The sequence below is a fragment of the Callithrix jacchus genome, chromosome 8, assembly GCF_049354715.1.
Source record: "Callithrix jacchus isolate 240 chromosome 8, calJac240_pri, whole genome shotgun sequence".
In the NCBI taxonomy this organism is placed as follows: Eukaryota; Metazoa; Chordata; class Mammalia; order Primates; family Cebidae; genus Callithrix; species Callithrix jacchus.
In genome coordinates, this window is record NC_133509.1 from 24108283 (window position 1) to 24134605 (window position 26323).

The 26323-nt window shown below is 40.5% G+C and overlaps 1 protein-coding gene and 1 pseudogene across 50 annotated transcripts in view; both read left to right on the top strand.

Moving 5' to 3' along the window:
• The first annotated feature begins 702 nt into the window (after positions 1-702).
• Positions 703-26323, top strand: part of SCAPER (S-phase cyclin A associated protein in the ER) — a 550606-nt gene continuing 524985 nt past the window's right edge. For 19 of the 50 annotated variants that reach the window (XM_078333965.1, XM_078333968.1, XM_078333967.1 and 16 more), the window contains exons 1-3: positions 703-758; positions 12168-12289; positions 20251-20314. Coding sequence is in view for 42 of the 50 variants with exons in the window: in XM_078333922.1 (XP_078190048.1) it covers positions 20309-20314 (6 nt within the window). In the remaining 8 variants the exon portion in view is untranslated. Of the gene's footprint in view, positions 864-12167; positions 12290-20250; positions 20315-25470; positions 25561-26323 lie in introns of all 50 variants that reach the window. The other 31 variants (XM_078333969.1, XM_078333971.1, XM_078333925.1 and 28 more) reach the window with 5 other exon arrangements.
• LOC118144827 (interferon-induced transmembrane protein 3 pseudogene) lies at positions 22535-23273 on the top strand (annotated as a pseudogene).

Consider the following 26323-nt stretch of genomic DNA (forward strand, 5'->3'; position numbering starts at 1 on the left):
GCCAGAACTTAGCCAACCATATGGTTCCTGCCCCAGCAGCGCTTGAATCCAGGACTTCCGCCTACTGCGGGTGAGGAGGCAGAGGGAAGGGAAAGAGCTGTTTCCCAGCTGGATGAAAAGGGACGGGGAATATTTGATTGATAATTATGGTGTGCACTGAATCTCTTTTCTATTTTGTTCATACTGATTTAAATGTTAAAGTATTTTATTCATCATGTGTTTGTCTTTGAAGTATATGAAACGTATTCGTTAGGTCTCTGTACCTCGACCTTCCAAGCCTGGCACGCAGGAGGTCCCGATAAAGCTTCTCGGAGGCCTAGCTGTGCTCGGCGCAGCCGGGCGGGCTCCTGTCAAGTGCTTTCACCAGCACAGATTTCCGTGAGGCGCGTCTCTAAGTCCTTAATCTCTGGATTGACTGTGACGATAAGGCCGGCGGAGGGAAGAGATTGAGTACGAGAAGGACCTGTGTGTCTAAAAGCTGCGGTGTGAGCTTAACCTAGGAAAAGAAACAGTTTCGGAGAAGGCTAACCAAATCAACACTCCAACCTCCCGCCGGGAAGCCCCGGCTGCGCGAACCCGGGTGCGCCTGCGCGTGGCGACACGGAGCTTGCAGCCGGGAGTGGCGCGGCAGCGGCTGAGAGTCACGTGGTGCGCAGGGAAGCCGCCCCGCCTCTCCGAGGCTTTCCCGCCCCGCCCCACCCCGCCCCTTTCCCGCCGGGACGCTCTGAGCTGCCCCGAACTGCGCAGGGCGGCCGGGGGTAAGTGTCCGTGAGGGGCGTGCGTCGCGCAGACCCAGGCGGGTCCGGGCTGGGGCGCGGGCCGTCTCAATGCCTGCGGGGACCAGGGGACAAAATGGCGGCGGGGTACGCCCTTTGACCCCCCTCCCCTCACCTGGGACTGCGGGCGGAGCGGGGCAGGGATCGTTGCTGGGGGAGGGGAGCCGCAGTCGCCTGGGGAGGGCTCCGGGGTCGGACTCCGGGCTGGGGCGCGGGTGAGCAGCGTCAGGGCCTGCACTGAGGGCTGAGTAGGGGTGTGAGGGACGTGGGACCCTGCACACCACGCGGTCGAAGGGGTGAGTGCTGGGCTGCCCCGGCCGCGGGTGACGAGGCTTCTGGAGTGTTTAAATGCGAGGGGCTCCCGGGGGAGGCTCCCGTCGTTTGACAGGTGATCGCCGTCGTCATCTCTCAATCCCAGCAGGGTTTACCATGCTTCCCCTGCACCGAGACTCTGATCTTAGCTCCGCTCAGGAAACAGGGCGGGAATGGCCTTCTCCGTCTTCCAGATGCGTGCGCTGAGGCCTGGAGGGGTGAAGAACCCTTCGCACCTGGGAGTGGTGGGACCCAGCCTCCCGTTCTGTTACCGCTCTTTTTCCCGCACTTCCTTCGCTCCTTTCTCCTACACCGTTTTCCAGTCGCGTTCGTGGGAACGGCATCAGGGAGGAACGGATTGTTAGAAAGCTGGCAGAAAATTGGTCCTCTAAGCAACTGACAAGGGTCTCCCGCTGAGATGGGGCCCGCCGGTTTGTAAGCAGCTTCCTGTTGCTGGTGGACTGCATTGCTCATTCTATTTGTGACAAGTTACTTTCCATGAAAATAGCTATTCACTAGTAGTCATTTTACCGAACAGATACTAATTCCTTATATGAATTATAGTTTGTCTTAGTTTATGGATTAATTTCATCATTAACTTTTCATCTTCATAAACAATCTGTGGTAGAAGGATGGATGGGCTAGGAGTAATGCTTATTTTGTGGATGGGGAAACCGGGACTCAAAAGGTAACTTGCGGTATATCACCAGCTGGTGAGTGGTAGATCTGGGATTAAGTTTTCTGACCTAATGTTGGTAGTCTGACCACTGTCCCACTGAGGCCTATACTGGTGTCCTGTCCCTTGTATTATTTCTCTTAACTATAACTTTTCCTCAAAGATTGTTGGGTTCAGATTGATTTATGCTACTTATTGAAGAATGATATCCACCAAAGAATTAGTGTTTTTAATCAATCAGAGTCCGTTTTTAATATGATTTGGAAGGTTGTCTTTGTGGGAGAAGTGATCAGCTTTGAAGGCAGACTGATTTTAATTTGAATCTCAGCTCCACCCTTTGTTTTTGGCGAATTAATTTTTCTGAGCCTTTCTCATCTGTAAAATAGGAATAATATCCACCTCATAAATTTGTTGATAGCAATAAATTAGGTGTCTGTAAAGCATTTAGAACTGTTCCCGGCCCATGGTAAGCCCTCAACAAATGCTGTTTTTCCTCCTTTCTTGCCACTCCCTTGAGCTGCATTAAAAATACTTTATGTGCCGGGCATGGTGGCTCATGCCTGTAATCCCAGCACTTTGGGAGGCTCAGGCGGGTGGATCACAAGGTCAAGAGATTGAGACCATTCTGGCCCTCATGGTGAAACCCTGTCTTTACTAAAAACATACAAAAATTAGCTGGGCATGGTGGTGCATGCCTGTAGTCCCAGCTACTCGGGAGGCTGAGGCAGAAGAATTGCTTGAATCTGGGAGGCAGAGATTGCTGTGAGCTGAGATCGTGCCACTGCACTCCAGCCTGGAGTTGATACTGGACAGTACTGCAATGAACATTCGTGTGCATGTGTCCTTATAGTAGAACGATTTGTAATCTTTTGGATATATACCCAGTAATGGGATTGCTGTGTCAAATGGAATTTCTATTTCTAGGTCCTTGAGGAATCCCCACACTGCCTTCCACAATGGTTGAACTAATTTACACTCCCACCAACAGTGTAAAAGTGTTCCTATTTCTCCACATCCTCTCCAGCATCTGTTGTCTCCAGATGTTTTAATGATTGCCATTCTAACTGGTATGAGATGGTATCTCAGTGTACTTTTGATTTGCATTTCCCTAATGACCAGTGATGATGAGCATTTTTTCATATGTTTGTTGGCCTCATGTATGTCTTCTTTTGTAAAGTGTCTGTTTGTATCCTTCACCCACTTTTGAATGGGCTTTTTTTTTCTTCTTGTAAATCTGTTTTAATTCTTTGTAGATTCTGGATATCAGCCCTTTGTCAGATGGGTAGATTGCAAAAATTTTTCCCCATTCTGTTGGTTGCCAATTCACTCTAATGACTATTTCATTTGCTGTGCAGAAGCTGTGGAGTTTGATTAGGTCCCATTTGTCTATCTTGGCTTTTGTTGCCAATGCCTTTGGCGTTTTGGTCATGAAGTCCTTGCCTGTGCCTATGTCCTGCATGGTTTTGCCTAGATTTTCTTCTAGGGTTTTTATGGTGTTAGGTCTTATATTGAAGTCTTTAATCCATCTGGAGTTAATTTTAGTGTAAGATGTGAGGAAGAGGTCCAGTTTCTGCTTTCTGCATATGGCTAGCCAGTTTTCCCAACACTATTTATTAAACAGGGAATCCTTTCCCCATTGCTTGTTTTTGTGAGGTTTGTCAAAGATCAGGTAGATGGTTGTAGATGTATGGTGTTGCCTCCCAGGCCTCTGTTTAGTTCCATTGGTCTATATCTCTGTTTGGTACCAGTACCATGCTTCTTTGATTACTGTAGCCTTGTAGTATACCCTGAAATCCAGTAGTGTGATGGCTCCAGCTTTGTTCTTTTTGCTTAGAATTGACTTGGCTATGCGGGCTCTCTTTTGGTTCCATAGGAAGTTTAAGATAGTTTTTTCCAGTTCTGTGAAGAAGGACATTGGCAGCTTGGTGGGGATAGCATTGAATCTGTAAATTACTTTGGGCAGTGTGGCCATTTGCACGATATTGATTCTTTCTAACAATGAGCATGGAATGTTTCTCCATCTGTTTGTGTCTTCTCTTATTTTGTTGAGCAGTGGTTTGTAGTTCTTGAAGAGGTCCTTTATGTTCCTTGTTAGTTGTATTCCTAGGTATTTTATTCTCTTTGTAGCAATTGTGAATGGCAATTTGTTCTTGATTTGGTCTCTTTAAGTCTGTTATTGGTGTATAGGAATGCTTGTGATTTTTGCACATTGATTTTGTATCCTGAGACTTTGCTGAAGTTGCTTATCAGTTTCAGGAGATTTTGGGCTGAGAGAATGGGGTCTTCTAAATGTATCATGTCATCTGCAAATAGAGACAATTTGACTTCCTCCTTTCCTATTTGAATACCCTTTATTTTTTTACTTGCCTGATTGCTCTGGCTAGAACTTCCAATACTGTATTGAATAGGAGTGGTGAGAGAGGGCATCTTTGTCTAGTGCCAGATTTCAAAGGGAATGCTTCCAGTTTTTGCCCATTCAGTATGATATTTGCTGTTGGTTTGTCATAAATAGCTTTTATTATTTTAAGATACATTCCATCAATATCTAGTTTATTCAGGGTTTTTAGCATAAAGCGCTGTTGAATTTTGTCAAAGGCCTTCTCTGCATCAATGGAGATAATCATGTGGTTTTTGTCTTTGGTTCTGTTTATGTGGTGAATTACATTTATAGACTTGCGTATGTTGAACCAGCCTTGCGTCCCTGGGATGAATCCTACTTGATCATGGTGGATAAGCTTTTTGATGTGCTGTTGCAATTGGTTTGCCAGTATTTTATTGAAGATTTTTGTATGTGTGTTCATCATGGATATTGGCCTGAAGTTTTCTTTTCTTGCTGAGTCTCTGCCGGGTTTTGGTATCAGGATGATGTTGGTCCCATAAAATGATTTTGGAAGGATTCCCTCTTTTTGGATTGTTTGGAATAGTTTCAGAAGGAATGGTACCAGCTCCTGTTTGTATGTCTGGTAGAATTGGGATGTGAACCCATCTGGACCTGGGCTTTTTTGTGTGGTAGGCTCTTAATTGCTGCCTCAACTTCAGACCTTGTTATTGGTCTATTCAGGGTTTTGACTTCTTCCTGGTTTAGGCTTGGGAGGATGCAAGTGTCCAGGAATTTATCCATTTTTTTGAGGTTTACTAGTTTATGTGCATAGAGTTGTTTGGAATAATCTCTGATGATGGTTTGTATTTCTGTGGAATCTGTGGTGATATCCTCTTTATTGTTTTTTATTGCATCCATTTGATTATTTTCTCTTTTCTTTTTTATTAATCCGGCTAGTGGTCTATTTTGTTGATCTTTTCAAAAAACCAGCTCCTGGATTTATTGATTTTTTTGAAGGGTTTTTTTGTGTCTCTGTCTCCTTCAGTTCTGCTCTGATCTTAGGTATTTCTTGTCTTCTGCTGGGTTTTGAGTTTTTTTGTTCTTGCTCCTCTAGCTTTTTCAATTTTGACGATAGGGTGTTGATTTTAGATCTTTCCTTGCTTCTCATGTGGGCACTTACTGCTTTGTATTTTCCTCTAGACACTGCTTTAAATGTATGCCAGAGATTCTGGTACGTTGTGTATTCATTCTCGTTGGTTTCGAAGAACATCTTTATTTCTGCCTTTGTTTCATTGTTTATCCAATCAACATTCAAGAGCCAGTTGTTCAGTTTCCATGAAGCTGTGTGGTTCTGAATTAGTTTCTGAATTCTGAGTTCTAACTTGATTGCACTGTGGTCTAAGAGACTGTTTGTTATGATTTCCATTCTTTTGCATTTGCTGAGGAGTGATTTATTTCCAATTACATGGTCAGTTTTAGAGTAGATGTGATGTGGTGCCAAGAAGAATGTATATTCTGTGGATTTGGGGTGGAGAGTTCTGTAAATGTCTATTAGGTTTGCTTGGTCCAGACTTGAGTTCAAGTCCTGGGTATCCTTGTTAACTTTCTGTCTGGTTGATCTGTCTAATATTGACAATGGGGTGTTAAAGTCTCCCACTAATATTGTGTTGGAGTCTAAGTCTCTTTGCAAGTCATTAAGAACTTGCTTTATGTATCTAGGTGCTCCTGTATTGGGTGTGTATATATTTAGGATCATTAGCTCTTCTTGTTGCATTGATCCTTTTACCATTATGTAATGTCCTTTTTTGTCTCTTTTGATCTTGGTTGGTTTAAAGTCTATTTTATCAGAGACAAAGATTGCAACTCCTGCTTTTTATTGCTCTCCATTTGCTTGGTAAATCTTCCTTTATCCCTTTATTTTGAGGCTTTGTGTATCCTTGCATGTGAGATAGATTTCCTGGATACAGCACACCAATGGGTTTTGGCTTTTTATCCAATTTGCCAGTCTGTGTCTTTTGATTGGTGCATTTAGCCCATTTACATTTAGGGTTAATATGGTTATGTGTGAATTTGATCCTGCCATTTTGATGCTAGCTGGCTGTTTTGCCCGTTAGTTGATGCAGTTTCTTTATTGTGTTGATGCTCTTTACCATTTGGTATGTTTTTGGAGTGGCTGGTACTGGTTGTTCCTTTCTATGTTTAGTGCTTCTTTCAGGGTCTCTTATAAAGCAGGCCTGGTGGAGTTGAAATCTCTGAGTACTTGCTTGTTCGTAAAGAATTTTATTATTCCTTCCCTTATGAAGCTTAGTTTGGCTGGATGTGAAATTCTGGGTTGAAAGTTCTTTTCTTTAAGGATGTTGAATATTGGCTCCACTGTTTTCTGGCTTGTAGGGTTTTTGCCAAGAAATCTGCTGTGAGTCTGATGGGCTTCCCCTTTGTGGGTAACCTGACCTTTCTCTCTGGCTGCCCATAGCATTTTCTCCTTCATTTCAACCCTCGTGAATCTGATGAATATGTGCCTTGAGGTTGCTCTTCTTGAGGAATATCTTTGTGGTGTTCTCTGTATTTCCTGGACTTGAATATTGGCCTGTCTTGCTAGGTTGGGGAAGTTTTCCTGGATAATATCCTGAAGAGTATTTTCCAGCTTGGATTCATTCTCTCCGTCACATTCAGGTACACCTATGAAATGTAGATTAGGTCTTTTCACATAGTCCGATATTTCTTGGACACTTTGTTCATTCCTTTTTACCCTTTTTTCTCTAATCTTGCCTTCTTGTTTTATTTCATTGAGTTGATCTTTGACCTCCGATATCCTTTCTTCTGATTGGTCAATTCAGCTGTTGAAACTTGTGCATGCTTCATGAAGTTCTCATGTTGCGTTTTTCAGCTCCATCATTTCACTTATATTCCTCTCTAAGTTGTTTACTCTTGTTATCATTTCATCCAATCTTTTTTCAAGGTTCTTAGTTTCTTTGCATTGGGTTAGAACATGTTCTTTTAGCTCAGCAAAGTTTCTTATTACCCGCCTTCTCAAGACTGTTTCTGTCAATTCATCACACTCATTCTCCATCCAGCCTTGTTCCCTTGCTGGTGAGGAGTTGTAATCCCTTGTAGGAGGAGAGGTGTCCTGGTTTTGGGTGTTTTCCTCCTTTTTGTGCTGGTTTCTTCCCATCTTTGTGGATTTATCCACCTGTCATCTTTGTAGTTGTTGGCTTTCATATTGGGTTTCTGAGTGGACGTACAGTTTGTTGATGATGAAGTTATTTCTTTCTGTTTCTTCGTTTTCCTTCTAACATTTAGGCCCCTCTGCTGTAGGACTGCTGAGGTCCACTTCTGGCCCTGCTTGCTTGGGGATCACCTACAGTGGCGGCAGAACAAACAGTAAGGGTGGGTGCCAATTTCTTCTGCTTTATCCCAGAAAGATACCTGCCCAATGTCAGTCTGAGCTCTCCTTTATGAGGTGACTCTTTGGATATATGGGGTCAGGGAGCTGCTTGAGGAGACAGTCTGTCCTTTATAGGAGCTCAAATGCTGAACTGCGAGCTCTATTGTTCATTCAGAGCTGCTGGGAAGGTACATTTAAGTCTGCTGCAGCAGAACTCATAAACCCCTCCCTTTTTTTTTCCCCAGGTGCTCTGTCCCAGGGAGTTAGGGCTTTATAAGTTTCTGTCATGCTGCTGCCTTTTTTCAGGGTTGCCCTGCCTAGCGAGGAGGCACCCTTGTCACTGTCTGCCTGCAGAGGCTTTGCTGAGCTGCAAAGCTGCTGTGTGAACTTCCTTGCAGTCCTTTTCATACGGTTATAGTTAGAACTGCCTCCGCGATGGTGGCCCACCTCTGTAATGGCGGACTCTCTCTTTAATGGTGGGCTGCCTGTGCAATGGTGGGCTGCTTCAGCAATGGTGGACTACCTTCGTAGTGGTGGACTGCCTTGGTAATGGTGGACGCCCCTCCCTGACACAGCTGGGCCATCCGTGGTTCAGCTGTGCTTGCTGTGAAACACTCCATCCAGAGTGTTTCAGATTGCTGTTTTTTTGTGGAAGTGGGACCAGCCAAGCCTGATCACCTGGCTCCCTGCCTCAAACCCCCCCTTTTGTTTTTTCTCAGTTGAACGGGCGACTCTGTCTCCCAGGTGTTCCAGTCGCCTGTTGAAAAGGTGTTGGGATCTGTGTTATTTCCCGTGCGGCAACCCACGGTCAAGATTCGTGGTGCTTTTTTTTGTCCAGGAATCTCCTGGCCTGGCTCCCTGTTTCAGTTCCCTTTTTTATCAGTTGAATGGGCAACTCTGTCTTTCAGGAGGTCCAATCACCAGCTAAAACAGTGCCTGGACCTGTGTATGTTGTGTGGAGACCCACCGTGCCGGGGTGCCAGACAAAACAGTCACGCTGGCCAAAACAGCCCCGCTGGCGACCCGTGGGGCTCCTCCTGGTCTGTGGGTAATAAAAATCTTTCTGTAAATGCGGCATCCACTCACCCTCAGCGCTTTTTGCTGGGAGCTGCAATCCTGAGCTGCTCCTAATCGCCATCTTGGATCCCCAGAGTATTTTTAAAGGAGAAACAGAATTTCTTTGGGAATTACAAGTAATGTTCTTTAAACACTTAGAAAGTGGTGGTATTATTTAGGGGGAAGTTTAATAGAATTCTGTCTAATGGTGCAATTTGATATCTATTGTGGAATTGGCATTTCTGAAATTATAGAAGAGAAAACTGTAAATGGCTGGCATAACAAAAATTAAATCATTAATAAAATTCTGTTTGCAGTTTCTGCTGGATGATAACCTTTTTTTAACAAAAAATTCAATTTTATTATAAAGGGTACATGTGCAGACTTGTTACATGGGTAAATTGTTTGATGCTGATGCTTGGGGTTCCAGCTATCCCATCACACAGGCCATAAGCATAGTATACAACAGGTGGTTCTTCAGCTCATGTCCCCCTCGGTCTAGTTATCTCCAATGTCTGTGGTCTGGTGATCTCCAGTGTCTGTTGTTCACAACTTTACAATCACGTATTTGGTGTTTAACTCTCATTTCTTTTCTCACGTTAAGTCACTTGACAGTGGTCTCCAGCTCTATCCATGTTGCTGCAGAGGGCATCTTTTTTTTTTTAATGGCTCCATAGTATTCCATGGTGCATTTGTAGATAACCTTTTTCACAAACATGTTTGGCTTTCACTTATTGGCTATAAGTCTTGTGAAATATAAAGAGTGAAAAGATCTACAGTCCAATGATGGAGCTAGCCTTAAAAATTATTAGAAATTATTTATGGAAAGACTTTATCTTCTGTAACATGAAACACTAAGAATTTCATGAAGTTTTGCTAAAGTGGTAACTTCTTAAAGTAATATGTTCATTTTGTGTCGTTTTGAAACATATGACAAAGAGAATAGAATGAACTGCTACGTATCAATCTATTTAAAAATTACCTATATGTAATACATGGGCAGTGTTATTCCATAAAAATTACCTCCCCACTAAATTGTTCGGAAGCAAGTTTCAGATATCATATTTCATTTGTCAAGATTTTAGTATGCATTAGCCCCACCTTTAATATATTATTTGGAAAAAAAGAGAAAGTTTCGATACTTTCAATGGAGCATGCCACATTCATGAGAGAAAATAAATGACTTAGTTGACATAGTCATGGCAGTATATATAGAAGTAATCAGAATTGAAAATCTTATTAAACAACTTAGAATTATAAAATGTCTATATTGCTCTTCAAACTACTCATTTTTACCTTAATACACTTATTTTTCATTTAGCAAAGATGTGAGCAGTTACTGGTAGTTTTTGAGTATACCTACAACAACATCAAAGTATCAGACACAGAAAGGCAAATACTCAGATTTTCTTAAATTTTGGAAAAGGCAACAACGTGGGTGATAGATTTTGTGAACCCTGGAGAGGAACGGTGATTGCGAACCTCATTTTTTCTACAATTTATTGACCAATATGTGGATAATTCATAGATGTACTATCCTGGCTTCAGTTAGATGGGCCCCTATATTTTAGAGTAGTGCTACCAGCAGGCTTAGGTTTATCACTATTTTGGGTCTGTCATTTACTCCTTGCCCTTCTACAACCTGTGTACTCAAACATGGATAAAGAAAGGAGAGAGGCTGGGCATGGTGGCTCACACCTGTAATCCCAGCACTTTGGGAGGCTAAGGAAGGTGGATCACGAGGTCAGGAGTTCAAGACCAGCCTGGCCAAGATGGTGAAACCTTGTCTCTACTAAAGATGCAAAAATTAGCCTGGCATGGTGGTGGATGCTTGTAATCCGAGCTACTCTGGAGGCTGAGGCAGAGAACTGCTTGAACCAGGAGGAGATTGGAGTGAGCCGAGATGGTGCCACTGAACTCCAGCCTGGGTGAACAGAGTGAGACTCTGTCTCAAAAAAAAAGAGAAGAAGAGAAATTGAGCCCATCTCTAGGATTCTTAGGCATCTCTATAGATACTTTGGGATTGTGGAGCAGAATGAGACAATTGAGACTTCAGTTCTGAACAAGGCAGGAACTTGTTCAGACACTTTGGGCTCAGCCAAACCTAATGTTCTTTCCCTGTTTACTGCCTTTTTAAAAAAATTCCTTTGTTGGGTGCTCCACTTCCTGCATGGCTACTGTTTTTTTGCAGCCCGAGTTTCTCAAATTTCATTTGAGTACCACATCAATATTTGCCATAGCCAGATTTTTTTGTATCTTAACATTTAAAATAGTATTGCAGATAATTATGTAAATTATTATATAGGTGGTACTTAGTTATGGCAAATATCATGAAGGTAACCGAATGATTCCAATTTTGGACATTTTGGATTAGGACATAGCTTGCTTGCTTTTTTAATTTAAAGCTTTATTGAGATATATTTCACATACCATAAAATCGACCCATTTAAAATGTACACTTCAGTGATTTTAATGTATTCACAGAGTTGTACATCCATTGCCACAATCAATTTAGAATATTTTCAGTACCCCAGTATGAAACCCCATAAGCATTAGCAGCCATTTCTCATTCTGGCCTCCCTCCCCACTTTCCCATCTTATCGCCAGCTCCAGCCACACAATAGTCTACTTTCTGTCTTGATGGATTTGCCTATTCAGGACATTTCACATAAATGGAATTATATGAAATGTGGCCTTTTGTGTCTCGCTTCTTCCATTTAACGTAATGTTTTTAAGATTCATCTATGTTATAGCATGTGTTAGCCCTTCATTTTTATGGACGAATAATACTCCATATGGACATACCACATTTTATTTATTCATTTATCGGTTCGTGAACATCTTGTGTTGCTTCTGCTTTTTGGCTATTGCTGCTGTGAATGTTCCTGTAGAAGTTTTTGTGTGGACTTGTGCTTTCATTTCTCTTGAGTATAAACCTAGGAATGGAATTTCTGGGTTATATGGTAACTTATCTTTTACTTTTTGAGAAACTGCCACGCTGTTACCAAACCAGCTGTACTGTTTTACATTGCCACAGCAGTATGTGAGGACTTCAGTTTCTTCACATTTTCTCCAACACTTGTTTTATCTGTCTTTTTGACTGTATACATCTTGGTGGGTATGAAAGTATGTCTCGTGGCTTTGGTATGTATTTCCCTAATCACTAGTGATTTAAACATCTTTTCATATGTGTATTAGCCATTCATGCAATTTTTTGGAGAAATGAAAACATAACCCTTTTAACCTGATATAGTGGTGCTGTTTAACCTGATGTGGGTGCTTATTCTTCCTCTTACTTGCTCTCTGTTGGCTTTCTATTCCTATAAGTAAGTGAATTGCTCCCCAGAAGTCCTTTATGGTAGTCTACTGTGAAATATACATCTTCTACTTATGTTTACTATTGGATTGTAGTACCTGTTTACCTGAGAGCCCCTGGAAATATCTGGAATTTATTTAAAAAAAAAAAGTCCCGCATCATAAGTATTATTGACTTTCAGTTCACAGGCAGAAACAATAATCTGTCAGGTGCCTAATTGAACAGTAGTATACCTAACGCAGTGATGTAAGGATTTGAAGTTAATCAGTATCTGGTGGGACTAAAGAAATAACAACTCAGTCTTTTTTTTTTTTTTTTTTTTCAAGGCAAAGTCTTGCTCTGTTGCCCAGGCTGGAGTCTAGCGGTATGATCTTGGCTTACTGAAACCTCTGCCTCCTGAGTTTAAGTGATTATCGTGCCTCCATCTTCTAAGTAGCTGGGACATCAGGTATGCGCCACCACACCCAGTTATTTTTTTGTATTTTTAGTAGTGAAGGGATTTTGCCGTGTTGGCCAGGCTGGTCTTGAATCCCTGAGCTCAGGCAATCTGCCCACCTCAGCCTCCCAAAGTGCTAAGATTATAGGTGTGAGCCACTGTGCCAGGCCAATAATTCAATCTTGAAATAACTTTTTTTTTTCCTCTTTGGAGGAAAAGGCCTGTAATTAGATTTTTGTGAACTCTGGACTGAAAAATTTTAAGTCACAGCCTAGTTTAATCTGTAATTTGGAAGTACTTTAAATTTAAATCATTACATGCTTTTAAAGTTGTAATTGCAGTGCAGTTCAATCATATATCAGAAAATCGGAAAATAACAAAGAAAGATTGCCCATAATCTTCGTGGTGCACAGCTACCAAGTATTGAGTGCTGGTTGTTTGCCATCAAACATTTCTTCACATGTACTTTCTTTGATTTTGAAAATAACCCTACAAAGTAGATTTTTTTCTTTGAGACAGGGTCTTGCTTTGTTGCCCAGGCTGAATTGCAGTAGCTTGATCACAGCTTACTGCAACCTCTGCGTCCTAGATTCAAGTGATTCTCCTGCCTCAGCCTCCCGAATAGCTGGGATTACATGCACATGCCACCACACCTGGATAATTTTTGTATTTTTAGTAGAGACGGGGTTTCACCATGTTGGCCAGGCTGGTCTTGAACTCCTGACCTCAGGTGATCTGCCCACCTTGGCCTCCCAAACTTCTGGGATTACAGGTGTGAGCCACGGCGCCTGGCCCAAAGTAGGTATTTTTACTTTTGTTTTATAGCTGTGTACCCTGACGCTAAAAAATGTTAAAGAATTTACGTAAAGACTGTGTAGTTTGTAATTGACAGTATTCAGATATGGATTTGCATCTAACTTCAGAATTTATTATTTTTTTAAAAAAATCAGTGTTTTTAGAGATCAGGTCTCACTCTGTCACCCAGGCTGGAGTGCAGTAGCACAATCATAGCTTACTGCAGCTTCTGTCTCCTGGGCTCAAGTGAGCCCCCCTCCTCAGCCTCCCAAGTAGCTGGGACTACAGGTGTGTGCTACCACCTGTAGTTTTTTTTTGTATTTTTGGTGGAGATGGGGTTTCTCCCTGTTGCCCAGGCTGGTCTCAAACTTTGAGCTCAAGTCATCTTCCCACCTTGGTCTCCCAAAGTGCTAAGATTATAGGATTATAGACATGAGCCACTGTGCCAAGCCTAATATTGTTTTTTCTGTTTCTGTGAGAAACATCATGGAAATTTTGATAGGGATTATGTTGAATTTGTAGGTTGCTTTGGGTAGTATGGATATTTTAACAATGTTAATTCAGTTCATGAATACGGGATGTCTTTCTCTTTATTTGTGTTATTTTCAGTTTGTCATCAATGTTTTATGGTTTTCAGTGTATAGATCTTTCTCTTTCTTGGTTAGATTTTTTCCTAAGTATGTTATTATTATTATTTTTGTTGTTGTTGTTGTTTTTTAGAGAAGGAAAGAAAAAAAAGGAGTGAAGGGGAGGAAGAAAGAAGAAAAAGAGGGAGAGAGAATGGAAATGTTGCTTTATTCTAAAAAAAAATAGGTGTTAATAATGGCCAATCAATATTTCATTTAAACCTATGAGTAGGTGTGATGTGGTATTGACAAGAATGTATATTTTGTGTATTTAAAGTGGAGAGCTCTATAAATATTTATTAAGTTTACTTGTTCCGGATCTGAGTTCAAGTCCTTGATACCCTTATTAATTTTCTGTCTCATTGAGTCTAAGTCTCTATGTATCTGGGTGTTAGGATCGTTTGCTCTTGATGTTGCATTGATCCTTTTACCACTATATCTTTGTTGTTTTAAAATCTATTTTATCAGATACGAGAATTGCAACTCCTGCTTTTTATTTATTTATTTATTTATTTTTGCTCTCCATTTGGTTGGTAAATCTTTCTCCATCCCTTTGTTTTGAGTCTTTGTGTATCCTTGCATGTGAAATGGGTCTGGATGTAGCATACCATTGGGTTTTTGCTGTATCTTTTGATTGGGGGATTTAGTCTATTTAAATTTAGGATTACTGCCATTTGATGTTAACTGGCTGTTTTATCCATTTGTTGATGTAAATTCTTCTTTATGTTGATGCTCTTTACTTTTTGGTACATTTTTAGAAAGGCTAATACTGGTTGTTTCTTTCTATGTGTAATGCTTCTTTCAGAAGCTCTTGTAAAGCAGACCTGGTGGTAATAAAATCTCTGAGTACTTGCTTGTTCATAAAAGATTTTATTTTTCCTTCAGTTGTGAAGCTTAGTTTGGCTGGATATGAAATTCTGGGCTGAAAGTTCTGTTCTTTAAGGATGTTGAATATTGGCCCCCACTCTCTTCTGGCTTGTAGAGTTTCTGCTGAGAGATCTGCTGTAAGTCTGATAGGCTTCCCTTTGTGGGTAACCTGACCTTTCTCTCTGGCTGCCCTTAGTATTTTTTCCTTCGTTGCAACCCTGCTGAATCTAACGATTATGTGCCTTGGGGTTGCTCTTCTTGAGGAATATCTTTGTGGTGTTCTCTGTATTACCTGGGGTTGAATATTGTCCTGTTTTGCTAGTTTAGGAAAATTTTCCTGAAGAATATTTTCCAGCTTGGAATATTCATTCTCTCCGTCGCATTCAGGTACACCTATCAAACGTAAATTTGGTCTTTTCACATAGTCCCACATTTCTTGGAGACTTTGCTCATTCCTTTTTATCCTTTTTTTCTCTAATCTTGTCTTCTCGTTTTATTTCATTAAGTTGGACTTCGACCTCTGATATCCTTTCTTCTGCTTAATCAATTCGAGTGTTTAAACCTGTGCATACTTCTCGGCGTTCCTGTATTGTATTCTTCAGTTCCATTAATTCACTCATACTCCTCTCTAAGTTGTCTATTCTCATTAGGATTTCATCAAACCTTCTTTCAAAGTTCTTAGTTTCTTTACATTGGGCTACAACATGTTCTTTTAACTCACAGAAGTTTCTTATTATCCATGTTCTGAAGCCTGATTCTTAATGGGATGCGCTTGTTCTCCATCAAGCCTTGTTCCCTTGAGGAACTGTGATCCTCTTTAGAGGGAGAGGCATTCTGATTTTGAGTATTCTCAGCCTTTTTATGCTGGTTTCTTCCCATCATTGTAAATTTATCCACCCGTTGTCTTTGTAATTACCAACTTTCAGATTAGGTCTCTGGGTGAACGTCCAAGTTGTTAATTCCCAGGGCCGAAATATGAGCAACCCACTGCCCCGGCCAAAACAGCGGCATTAAGACTGATGGTGCTTTTCTGCCTGGGAATCTCCAGTCTGGATTCCTTGTTGAGTCCGTAATAGGCGACTCTGCCTTCCCGGAGCTCCAAACATCGGTCAGAAGGGGAACCAATTCCGTTTACTCTGCTCCAAGAGCTGCCGTGCCGAGGTGCTGGCAAAACCGCTGCGCTGGCCACCCGTGCAGTTCCTCCACTTGGAATCTTCTGCTCTGTGAGCGACCAAAATTGGTTTGAAAGTGTGGCGTCCTCTCGTTCTCTGTGCTTTCACTGAGAGCTGCAATCCCGAGATGTTAGCGATCGGCCATCTTGAATCGTTCCTCCCTATTTTTGTTGTTTTTAAGACAGGATGTCATTCGGTCACTCAGTCTGGAGTGCAGTGGTATGATCACAGCTCACTGCAGCCTTGACCTCCCCAGGCTCTGGTGATCCTCCCACTTAGCCTCCTGAGTATCTGGGACTACGGGTACACACCACTATGCCTGGCCAGTTTTTGTATTTTTGGTAGAGACACAGTTTCGCCATGTTGCCCAGGCTGGTCTCAAACTCCTCGGTTCAAGTGATCCACCTGTCTTGGCCTCCCAAAGTACTGGGATTAAAGGTGTGAGCCACTGTGCTCAGCCTTTTGTTGTCTTTTATGCTGTTGTAAATGGGATTGTTTTCTTGATTTCTTTTTTGGATGGTTCATTGTTAGTGTGTAGAAAAGCTACTGATTTTTCTATTTGTATTTTGATTTTGTATTCTACACCTTTACTGAATTTTATTAGTTCTAACAGTTTTTGTTGGAGTCTTTAGGGTTTTCTGTATATAAGATCATGTCATCTACAAACAGACAATTTCACTTATTTTTTTCCTAACTTGGGTACCTTTTCTTTCCTTGACTAATTTCCCTTGCTAGGACTTCCAGAACTGTATTGAGTAGAACTGGATGAGATGGCATTCTTGTCTTGTTACTGGTCTTAGAGGAAAAGCTTTTCACTTTTCACCGTTGAGTATAATGTTAGCTGTGGGCTTGTCGTCTATGATCTTTATTACTACATTACTTATGTACCTAATTTGTTGGAAGTTTTTATCTTGAAAGGATGTTGAATTTTGTCAGATGCTTTTTCTGCATGCATCTGTTATAGATGATCATATGATTTTCTTTCTTTGTTCTGTTAATGTGGGGTTTCACTGTGTTGGCCAGGCTGGTCTTGAACTCCTGGTCTCAAGTGATCCACCTATCTTGGTCTCCCAAAGTGCTAGGATTACAGGTATGAGCCACTATGACCAGCCAGTTATAGTTATTTTTAATACTTTTGCCTTTTATCTTTTATGCTGAAGTGGTTTTTACATCACCATTACAGTATTAGGGTATACTGAATTTGACTGTATCCTTACCTATATAGTGAGTTTTATTTTTTAAATTTTTAAAAAATGTGTTTTATTTTTTAAGTTTTATTTTATTTTATTCTTTGACAGAGTCTCACTCTGTCACCCAGGCTGGAGTGCAGTGGCACGATCTCAGCTCACTGCAACCTCTGCCTCCTGGTTTCAAGTGATTCTCCTGCCTCAGCCTCCTGAGTAGCTGGGATTACAGGTGTTCACCACCACACCCAGCTAATTTTTGTATTTTAAGTAGAGACAAGGTTTTGCCGTGTTGCCCAGGCTGGTCTTGAACTCCTGACCTCAGATGATCCACCCACCTTGGCCTCCCAAAGTGCTGGGATTACAGACATGAGCCACCGTACCTGGCTGTGAGTTTTATTTTTATACATTTTCACATTGTTAGCATCCTTTAAAAAAAATTTGTACAGATTTATGGGGTTCATGTACAATATTGTGGAAATGTGAATTACTACACCCTCTATGGAAAACAGTATGGAGATGTCTTAAAAACACTACAAAACAGAATTACCACTTAATCCGACAATCCCACTACTGGGTATCTACCCAAAAGAAATCAATATACCAAAATGATAACTGCACCTATATGTTTATTGCAGCAGTATTCACAGTAGTAAAGATAATGAAATCAACCTGGGTCTATCAACAGATGAATGGTTAGTGTTCCTTTGTTTCAACTTGAAGAACTTCTTTTAGCCTTTTGTAAGGTGGGATGAACTCCCACAGCTTTTCTTTGTCTGGTAGGGTTATGGTTTTAAATAGGGCCTGGTGTACATGGTGGCTCATGCCTGTTATCTCAGCACTTTGGGAGGTCGAGATGCATGGATTCCTTGAGCCCAGTAGTTCGAGACCAGCTTGGGTAGCATGTTGAAACCCTCTCTCTCCCAAAAAATACAAAAGTTATCTAGGCATGGTGGTGTGCACCTGTAGTCCCAGCTACTCAGGAAGCTGTGGTGGGAAGATGGCTTGAGGTGGGAGGCAGAGGTTGCACTCCAGCCTGGGCAATAGAGCCAGACCCTGTCTCAATTGTGGTCTGGCTAACAGACCACAGCTGAGTGAGTGAATGAATGTTATATGGGAAGGCCTTATCGAGAGTGACATTTGTGCAAAGCTAAGTGAATTGGGAGTGTTCCATATGGGAAGTCTAACAGGTATAAACCCCTAATGCTAGAATATGTCTGGCATGCTGGGAAACATAAGGAGGCCGTGTGATTGGAGTAGAATGAATGCTGGGGAGAAGGGGTATATGGAATTAGAAAATTTGGACATGATGGGCCACTATGAGGACTTCGGCTTTTGCCCTGAGTGAGATGGAGAGACATTGGAGGTTTGTGAGCAGAGGTAGTATATTTAAAAAAATATAATAGCTTTACTGGTAAATGATTCGTATACTATATAATTTCCCCATTTAAAAATAGTTTTTAGTATATTCACAGAGTTTTGCAGCCATTACCATAATTAATTTTAGAACATTTTCATCACCTTCTAAAGAAACCCTGTACTTATTAGTAGTTACTCCTCATTTTCTCCTAACTCTCCAGCCTTCAGCAAACTGTTTTCTGACACTATGGCTTTGACTGTTAGGGACATTTCACATATGTGGAGTCATATAATATTCTTTTATAACTAGCTTCTTTTGCTTAGCATAATGTTTTTAAAGTTCGTATTGTAGCATGTATCAGCACTTTCCTTTTTTTGTCTTTTATGCATTATTATGTCCTTTAATTCATTGTGTGAATATACAACATTCTATTTATCCATTCATCAGTTGATGAGTATTTGGGTTGTTTCTACTTTTTAGCTGTTATGAATAATGGTGCTGTGAACATTTGTATATAAATTTTTATCTGGACATATGTTTACATTTGAGGTACTGCATTTTAAAGGAGCAAATTTTCTTGACAGAGGATCAGTGACCTAGGTTCTCTTCCAGAAGGAGGTTTGGTTCTAGTTGCTACTTTCTTTTCTTTTTGTTCACTGAGTCTTCATACAGGGTTAGGTTATTTTTTTTTTAAAGCCATTTCCCTGTCACTTTGTGTTTTTTAATTTCTCTGATTAGGATGTCTTTGAGTAAAAGTTTGGCCACATTAAATAGGTTTTCTGAAAGGTACAGGCTGTTCTGTGTATGTGTGTGTGTGTGTGGTTTGCACTATTTATTGCGGAAGTAAAATTAAAGGTATTTTCTGTATAACTGTTTAGTTCCTTTGAAACGGTAGGTAGCTAGTCAGGTATAAGCAGGGCAGGCAAGGCGCCCCCACCCCACACCTGGAGTGCTGGGAGATCATCAGGTGGTGGTCAGGCGGTTGTTAGCTATTTCTCTAAAGTAATAATTGGTCACAGCTGGTGCTAGGAAAAGGTAGTCTCCTAATAGAAAACACCTGAAACTGATCAGCAGCTTCCCAGTAAGATCTCGGGAGTGGGAGAAGTAATGGAAGATCCTGGAAGTAGGCCGGTGTATAAAGCCCCGAGTCAAGAGGTCAGGCTGCACACTTGGTTTTTCAAGTCACAGGCTTAGCTGTCTTCCAGGTTGTACTTTCCTTCTTTTCTTTCCTTTCCTTCCTATTCTAAAGCTTTTTAGTAAGCTTTCACTCTTGCTATGAAGTTCGCTGTGGTCTCTTCTCTGCTTTGAATTCTTGCTGTGGTCTCTGCCTCAGTTGAATTCTTCTGAGGAGGTGAGAGTTGAAGTTGATGCAGACCTGTGTAGATTTGGGTGCAGGCTGTTCTACTTAGAGCCTTATGTAAGTTATGTTAGTTAAGATATTCTGATAAAATCTCAGTTTATGAACGTTCTTGAGGAAAGTTACACAGGGTTTTCTACTGTGAGTTGAGACTCATTAGTGAGTCATTTCAGTGAAAGCAGCATTTAAAAACTGAAATAGAATACAGAAGGAAATATTAGAGCACATTTGTTACTTTATGAAACTTAATTCCGTTAAACATGTGTGAACTGGGTAAGATATAAAATATGTATATGTTTATGGGTTGTAGTAAAAAAAGTTTGAAACCCCTCTGGGTTAGGATGTCCATGTAATTAATACTGTTTCTTTTCCATTTTTATTTTTTGGAAAGCATTGAGGTCTTGTTCAGTATGGAATATTTAAAGCATTATATATTGTACCCCAACAGGCAATGTAAAGGAGAAGTTTTTGTTGTTGTTGAATGTAAGTGTGGGGATGAGATTTGTATCTTTTTATAAATAATTATGATTTTCTGGTAATATTATAATTAAGTGTGTGTGTATATATATATATATATATATATATATTTTTTTTTTTTTTTTTTTATTGTAGGAGTCATACTCCATGGGTTATGTGATAGATGATCTTGGCATAGAAGACAATTTAAAGAATGATGGTAAGTGATACCTTAAAGACTAGCCTTAGTTTTTTGGACTTTCTATTTTCTTCCTTTTACTTTTCATTTATTAAATGTAGTATTTGTTTCATTCAAGATACCCTATGGAACACACAGTGATAATGTGAGCAGCCACGAAATGTGTTATTTAACTTTAGAGCCCAGGAATCCTGCTCCTCCACATGCTTGCCTCTAACACTTATGGTACCTAGGTTAGGAGTACAAGTGGAAATCAGCTTTTAAAATGTCTTAATATTGAATAGTTACAAATCAATGGATGCCAATAGCCTGACCTGTCCTCCTACCCAGGGTCCAGCTGGCTCTTAAAGGAACCCACTCTCCCTGGACCAGGTAGGGTAGAAGTTAGGTTGGGGTAGGTCTGGAATCTGGTATGAGGACTGATGTGAAATTCCCCAGAGAGCCAGGGAAAACAGGTTTCTGTCGCCTACAATTTATTTTTCTAACTCAAGATTTTTCAGGCAATTCCAAATATCTTCTTAAACTACACAGATTGAGGAGGAGGAAGGAATCCAGGTATACAGGGAGCCCAGTCTGCCTGGATACTTCCTTTGGGATAGCTGGGGTGACTAACCTTAATCAAAAGTGGATATTTTTGCTCTGGTTTTTCCAGCACAGAGGCTGATTTGCCTTCTTCCTTCTCCTCTTATTGTCTGGCCTGAGGGGACCAAGTTTAGTTTGTGAGTCCCTCTCTCTTAATTTGTGTTCATTCAATTAGTTTCTGATTACTTTTGGATTTTGATATTTTTGATAGGTGCAGTTTTTAAAGTGTGAGGCTCAGGGCAGAGCCCCTTCTTCTGGTTGAAAGAGCAGGAGAGCATCTATCTGTGTGCTCTTATCTCATCCCTCCCTGCTTCATGCTCTTTCTCAGTTCTAAGGTTTTGATTTTTCATATCTGTCATTTGGAGTCATTTTCTTTTTGTCTGCTATATCCTGAGAATTTTCTACAGCGAGGAGAGGGTCTTTTGGTCATAAATTATGCTTTTGTTTGCCAGAAGATTTCCTTTTTTTTTTTTAATCTGCCCTAATTTTGAAAGATGGTCTTACAGAGGATAGAAGTCTAAGTTGACAGATTTTTTTCTCTTAATGTCTTTTTTTTTCCTTCTTGAGACAGGGTCTCTCTGTCACTCAGGCTGGAGTGCAGTGGCACAATCATAGCTCACTGCAACCTTGACCACCTGGGCTTAAGCAATGCTTCTGCCTCAGTAGCTTGGGACTATAGGTGCATGCCACTACGCTTGGCTAATCTTTAAGTTTTTATTTTTTTATAGTAGTATAGTCTTGCTTTGTTGCCCAGGCTAGTCTTGAATGCCTGACCTCAAGCGATTCGCTTTGACTTGGCCTTCCACAATGCTGGTATTACAGGCATGAGCCGCTATTTCTTCTCCCTCTCTTTTTTTTTTAGATTTTAAAATTAAATTTAAATTCTTTTTTTATTATATGAATACACATGACCTTTGCAATCTGAACCGTTTTGAAGTGCACAGTTCAGTGGTATTAAGTGTATTCATATTGTAATGCAGCTATCACTATTCATCTTCAGAACACTTTGTCTTGCAAAATTGAAACTTAGTATACATTAAAAAATAACTTCCCATTTCCCGTCACCCCTTGCTCCTGTACCACTTGCTGTCTCTGTGATTTTGACTACTCTGTGTACCACATATAAGTGAAATCATGCAGTATTTGTCTTTTTATGTTTGGCTTATGTTATTCAGCATAATGTCTTCAAGGTTCATCCATGTTGCGGCATATGTCTGAATTTCCTTCTTAAGACTGGATAATATTTTATTGTTAGTGTATGTTACATTTTACCTACCCATTTATCAGACACTGGGCTGTTTTCCCTTTTGAGCTATTGTGAATGATGTTGCTGTGAACATGGGTATACAAATATCTCTTCAAGACTCTGCTTTCCGGCTGGATACAGTGGCTTATGCCTATAATCCTAGCACTTTGGGAGACCGAGGCAGGCGGATCACTTGAGGTCAGGAGTTTGAGACCAGCCTGGCCAACATGGCGAAACCCTGGCTCTACTAAAAATATAAAAAATTAGCTAGCATGGTGATTAGCTACATGAGAGGCTGAGGCTTGAGAATTGCTTGAACCCAGGAAGCAGAGGTTGCAGCGAGCTGCGATCATGCCACTGCACTGTAGCCTGGGTGTCAGAGGAAGACTCTGCCTCCAAAAAATAAATAAAAAAATAGTAAATAACCATTTTCTGTTATTTTGGGTACATAACCAGAAGTGGAACTTCTGGATAATACGGTAAATCTATTTTCAATTTTCTGAGGAACTTTCGTAGTGTTTTCTGTAGTGGCTGCACCATTTAAAATTCCAGCAATGGGAGAACCATCCCAGCAACCCCACCACGGCTGGTCTTCCCTGGACAGCATGAACCACACTGTCCAAACCTTCTTCACACCCACCAACACCGACCGTCCACCCAACTATGAGATGCGGAAGGAGGAGCATGAGATGGATGTGCTGGGGGCACCCCACAACCCTGCTCCCCCGACATCCACCATGATCCACATCTGCAGCAAGACCTCTGTGCCCGACCATGTCGTCTGGTCCCTGTTCAACACCCTCTTCATGAACTGCTGCTGCCTGGGCTTTATAGCATTCACCTACTCCATGAAGTCTAGGGACAGGAAGATGGTTGGTGACTTGACTGGGGCCCAGGCCTATGCCTCCACCACCAAGTGCCTGAACATCTGGGCCCTGATCGTGGGCATCATCAGGACCATTCTGCTGATCATCATCCCAGTACTGATTTTGCAAGCCTATCAATAGATCAAAAGGAATCATCCAGGCCAGGGGCTCTGCCCATGACCTGTCTCCCATGTACTCCACCTTGCATTCTTCGCCCTGCCCCTGAGCTGAGACTGGTATCAGCCCTTTATCCTCACACACTTGTCTACTCCTGGTGAAAAAAAAAAATTCCCACCAATGGTGTACAAGAGTTCCAGTTTTCCCACATCCTTACCAACGTTTGTTATTTTGTTTTTTTTATAGTAGCCATTTTAATGGGTGTGTGGGTAATCATTTTTATTAGTGTTTGATTTATCCTTTATATTTTCAAAAAGAGTGTATACATTCATATGTATATATATGTGTTTTTCTTTCTTGAGCCTGAAGATAATATATTTTAGTATCTTGGGAGGTTTTTTTTTTTCACTTAGCAGTATATCCTAGAGTGTTCGAGATCTTCGTTTCTTTTTGTAGCTGCATAGTATTTCCTATTGATCTTTGTTTTGAAACTCTAGCAAGTAAGATAGAGTAAAGCTTTCCTTATCTGCCAGTTGTGCTTCTAAGAGGAATGTGGCCAAAAACCTGAAAGTAAATGAAAAATGCCTATGATCATACACAACAGATAGTCCACACACTGAAAGTATATTCACTGTACTTGAAGAATTCTCGAGTTCCTTATTCAGAACTGTGATAGTACATTTCCTGTAAGCCTACCAAATAAGAATTGACAGCTAATAGCCTGTTGGGGAAGAGGAGAAAATAATTAAGAATTAAGCTTTTGTGTTCTACTTAATCATTAGGAAGTAAAGAACTAAAAAATTTTTAACACTTTTGTCTGGGCCCATTTATTTTAGGATAACTATCTTTTGTATTTTCATAACTTCTGAGGCATAATTAAATTATAGTATCATACAGAAGTTGTTCATAGTGATAACCTGAAGTTATCAAGAAACAAGTAAGTTTCTTTAGTAGATTCTGTTTCAGAGGTCAAGAAAATGTGTTCAGAGATTTTCATACAGAACAATAAAACCAAAAAGAATCTGTGCTTAGCAGGACAAATTTTGGTTATCAGTTTACGTAGAACACCTCATTTCCCAATAATGTTCATTTATTTATGCTTTTTTTAAAAAATCATGCTGTCAGTCATTCATTTATTCACAACATATTTATGTGCCAGGCACCATCCTAGACAGTGAGAATAGAGTAGTGAACAAAACCTAGTCCTTCAAAAACTTACTGTCTAATGGGAAGACAGAGTAAACACATTAAGTTTATGATTTAAAATATAATTGTGGTAAGTGTTAGAAAAGAGTACACATTGGTTTGAGTATATAAGAGTCCTGGCCAAGTCTGGGGGTTGAAGAAACCTTAGCTAGCCTTAGTGAGTTACATTTAAGTTGGAATTCGAAAGATCATTAGGCTTTGGCTGGGCTAAGAGGAATATTCTTTTAGGATGCTTTTGGTAGCAAGTAGAGTTGGCTTCAGGTAAGAGTTGATCCAGTGGCTCAACAATGTCATCAAGAATTTGATTGCTTTTCCTCCACTTACTCTGTCTTCTGTCTTGTTGCCAGTATTTTAAGGCTTGTTGTCTTTATGATCCCTAGATAGTTAGCAGTAGTTGCCAAAGGTGTATAGTCCCTAACATATGGCCAGTAGGAGAGTCTTTTCTCTAACATTCCATTAAAAGATCTGAGATCCTCTCAGTTTTGATCACCTTAGGTCACATGCTAACCTCTGGATCACTTGTGGCTAGGAGAGTAGATTGGCTTAGGCAAGGTCATGTGCTGCACCCTGGAGTTAGGGACTAAATGTGCTTATCTAGAACCACAAGGGACCCCCCCCAAAATGGAATTGTTAGGAAAGGAGGATGTAGAGAATGAATGCTAGAGAAGAAGCCAATAAATGCATTACAGAGGGGCAGACTATACCCCACAGAGAAGAAAGAATTCTGTATAAATGTCCAGAGTTAGGATGGAGCTTGGTGCTTATGGGGAACTGAATGAAAGTCAGTGGTACTGGAGCATGGCAAAGCAGGAAAAGAATAGTACGAGATGAGACTGGAGGCCAGGTTATATATTAGATCTAGATAGTACCAGATTCCCAAAGTGGTGCTACCAGTTTCGTTTCCTGTTAGTAGTGTATGGGAGGAGTTGCCTCAGATCACCAGTACATGGTATAATCATTTATTTATTAAAAAAATTTTTTTAAGTAATTTTGATGACTGATTCTTAGTACTTTTTCATTTTATTATTGGCCATTTAGATATCATTTGTGAAGTGCCTTCTCAAGTTTCCTGCTCATTTTACTATTGACCCAGTAGACTTCTTTTTTGAGTCAGTGTCTGACTTTGTCTTCTTCCTTTTCTTTTTATTATTTTTTAATAGAGACAGAGTCTCACTATGCTGCCCAGGCTGGTCTCAAACTCCTGAGCTCAAATGATCTTGTCTCAGCTTTCCAGAGTTCTGGGATTACAGGTATGAACCACCATGCCTGGCCTTGACTCAGTGGCTTTCTTTTTTTGCAATGGATTTAAGGAGTTTTTACCTTGACTGTAATAACACCTTTGGCACTTTTATGCATATGTCTTCTAGTCTGCAGCTTGCTTTTTCATTTTCTAATACTGTCTTTTGAATAGGATCTGTTCTTAATTTTAATGAAGTTTGGTTAATTTTTCCTTTCTGATTAGTGCTTTTTGTGTCTTAAGATATTTCTTTCTACAAGAAAATATTCCCCTTTATCATTTTTGGTAACTTTTAATTTCATTGTAATTTCAAATTTAAGAAAGATTGTGAGAAGACTATGAGGAATTCTCGTATATCTTTTTGCCAGATTTACCAATTGCTAATTTTGCCCCATTAGCTTTATTCTTTTCTTTCTCTCTTTGTATGTATAAAACACACAAACATCTATAAATATACATATATCCATATACACACATCTGCCTGCACAGATATGTGAATATATGCGTATCACTTTTTTTCCCTGAACCATTTGAGAGTATTTGAAGCCAACATACTCCTTTATCCTTAAATACTTTAATGTATATTTCCTAAGAATTAAGGGCATTCTTTTACATGACCACAATTCAGTGATCAAAATGTGAAAATTTAACGTTTGTACAATATTACTGTATAATCCACAGTTGATATTCAAAATTCGTTATTACCTGAATGATGTCTTTTATAGTTGTTTTCTTCTTGATCCGTTTAGTTGCTGAGTCTGTTTGGTCTCCTTTAA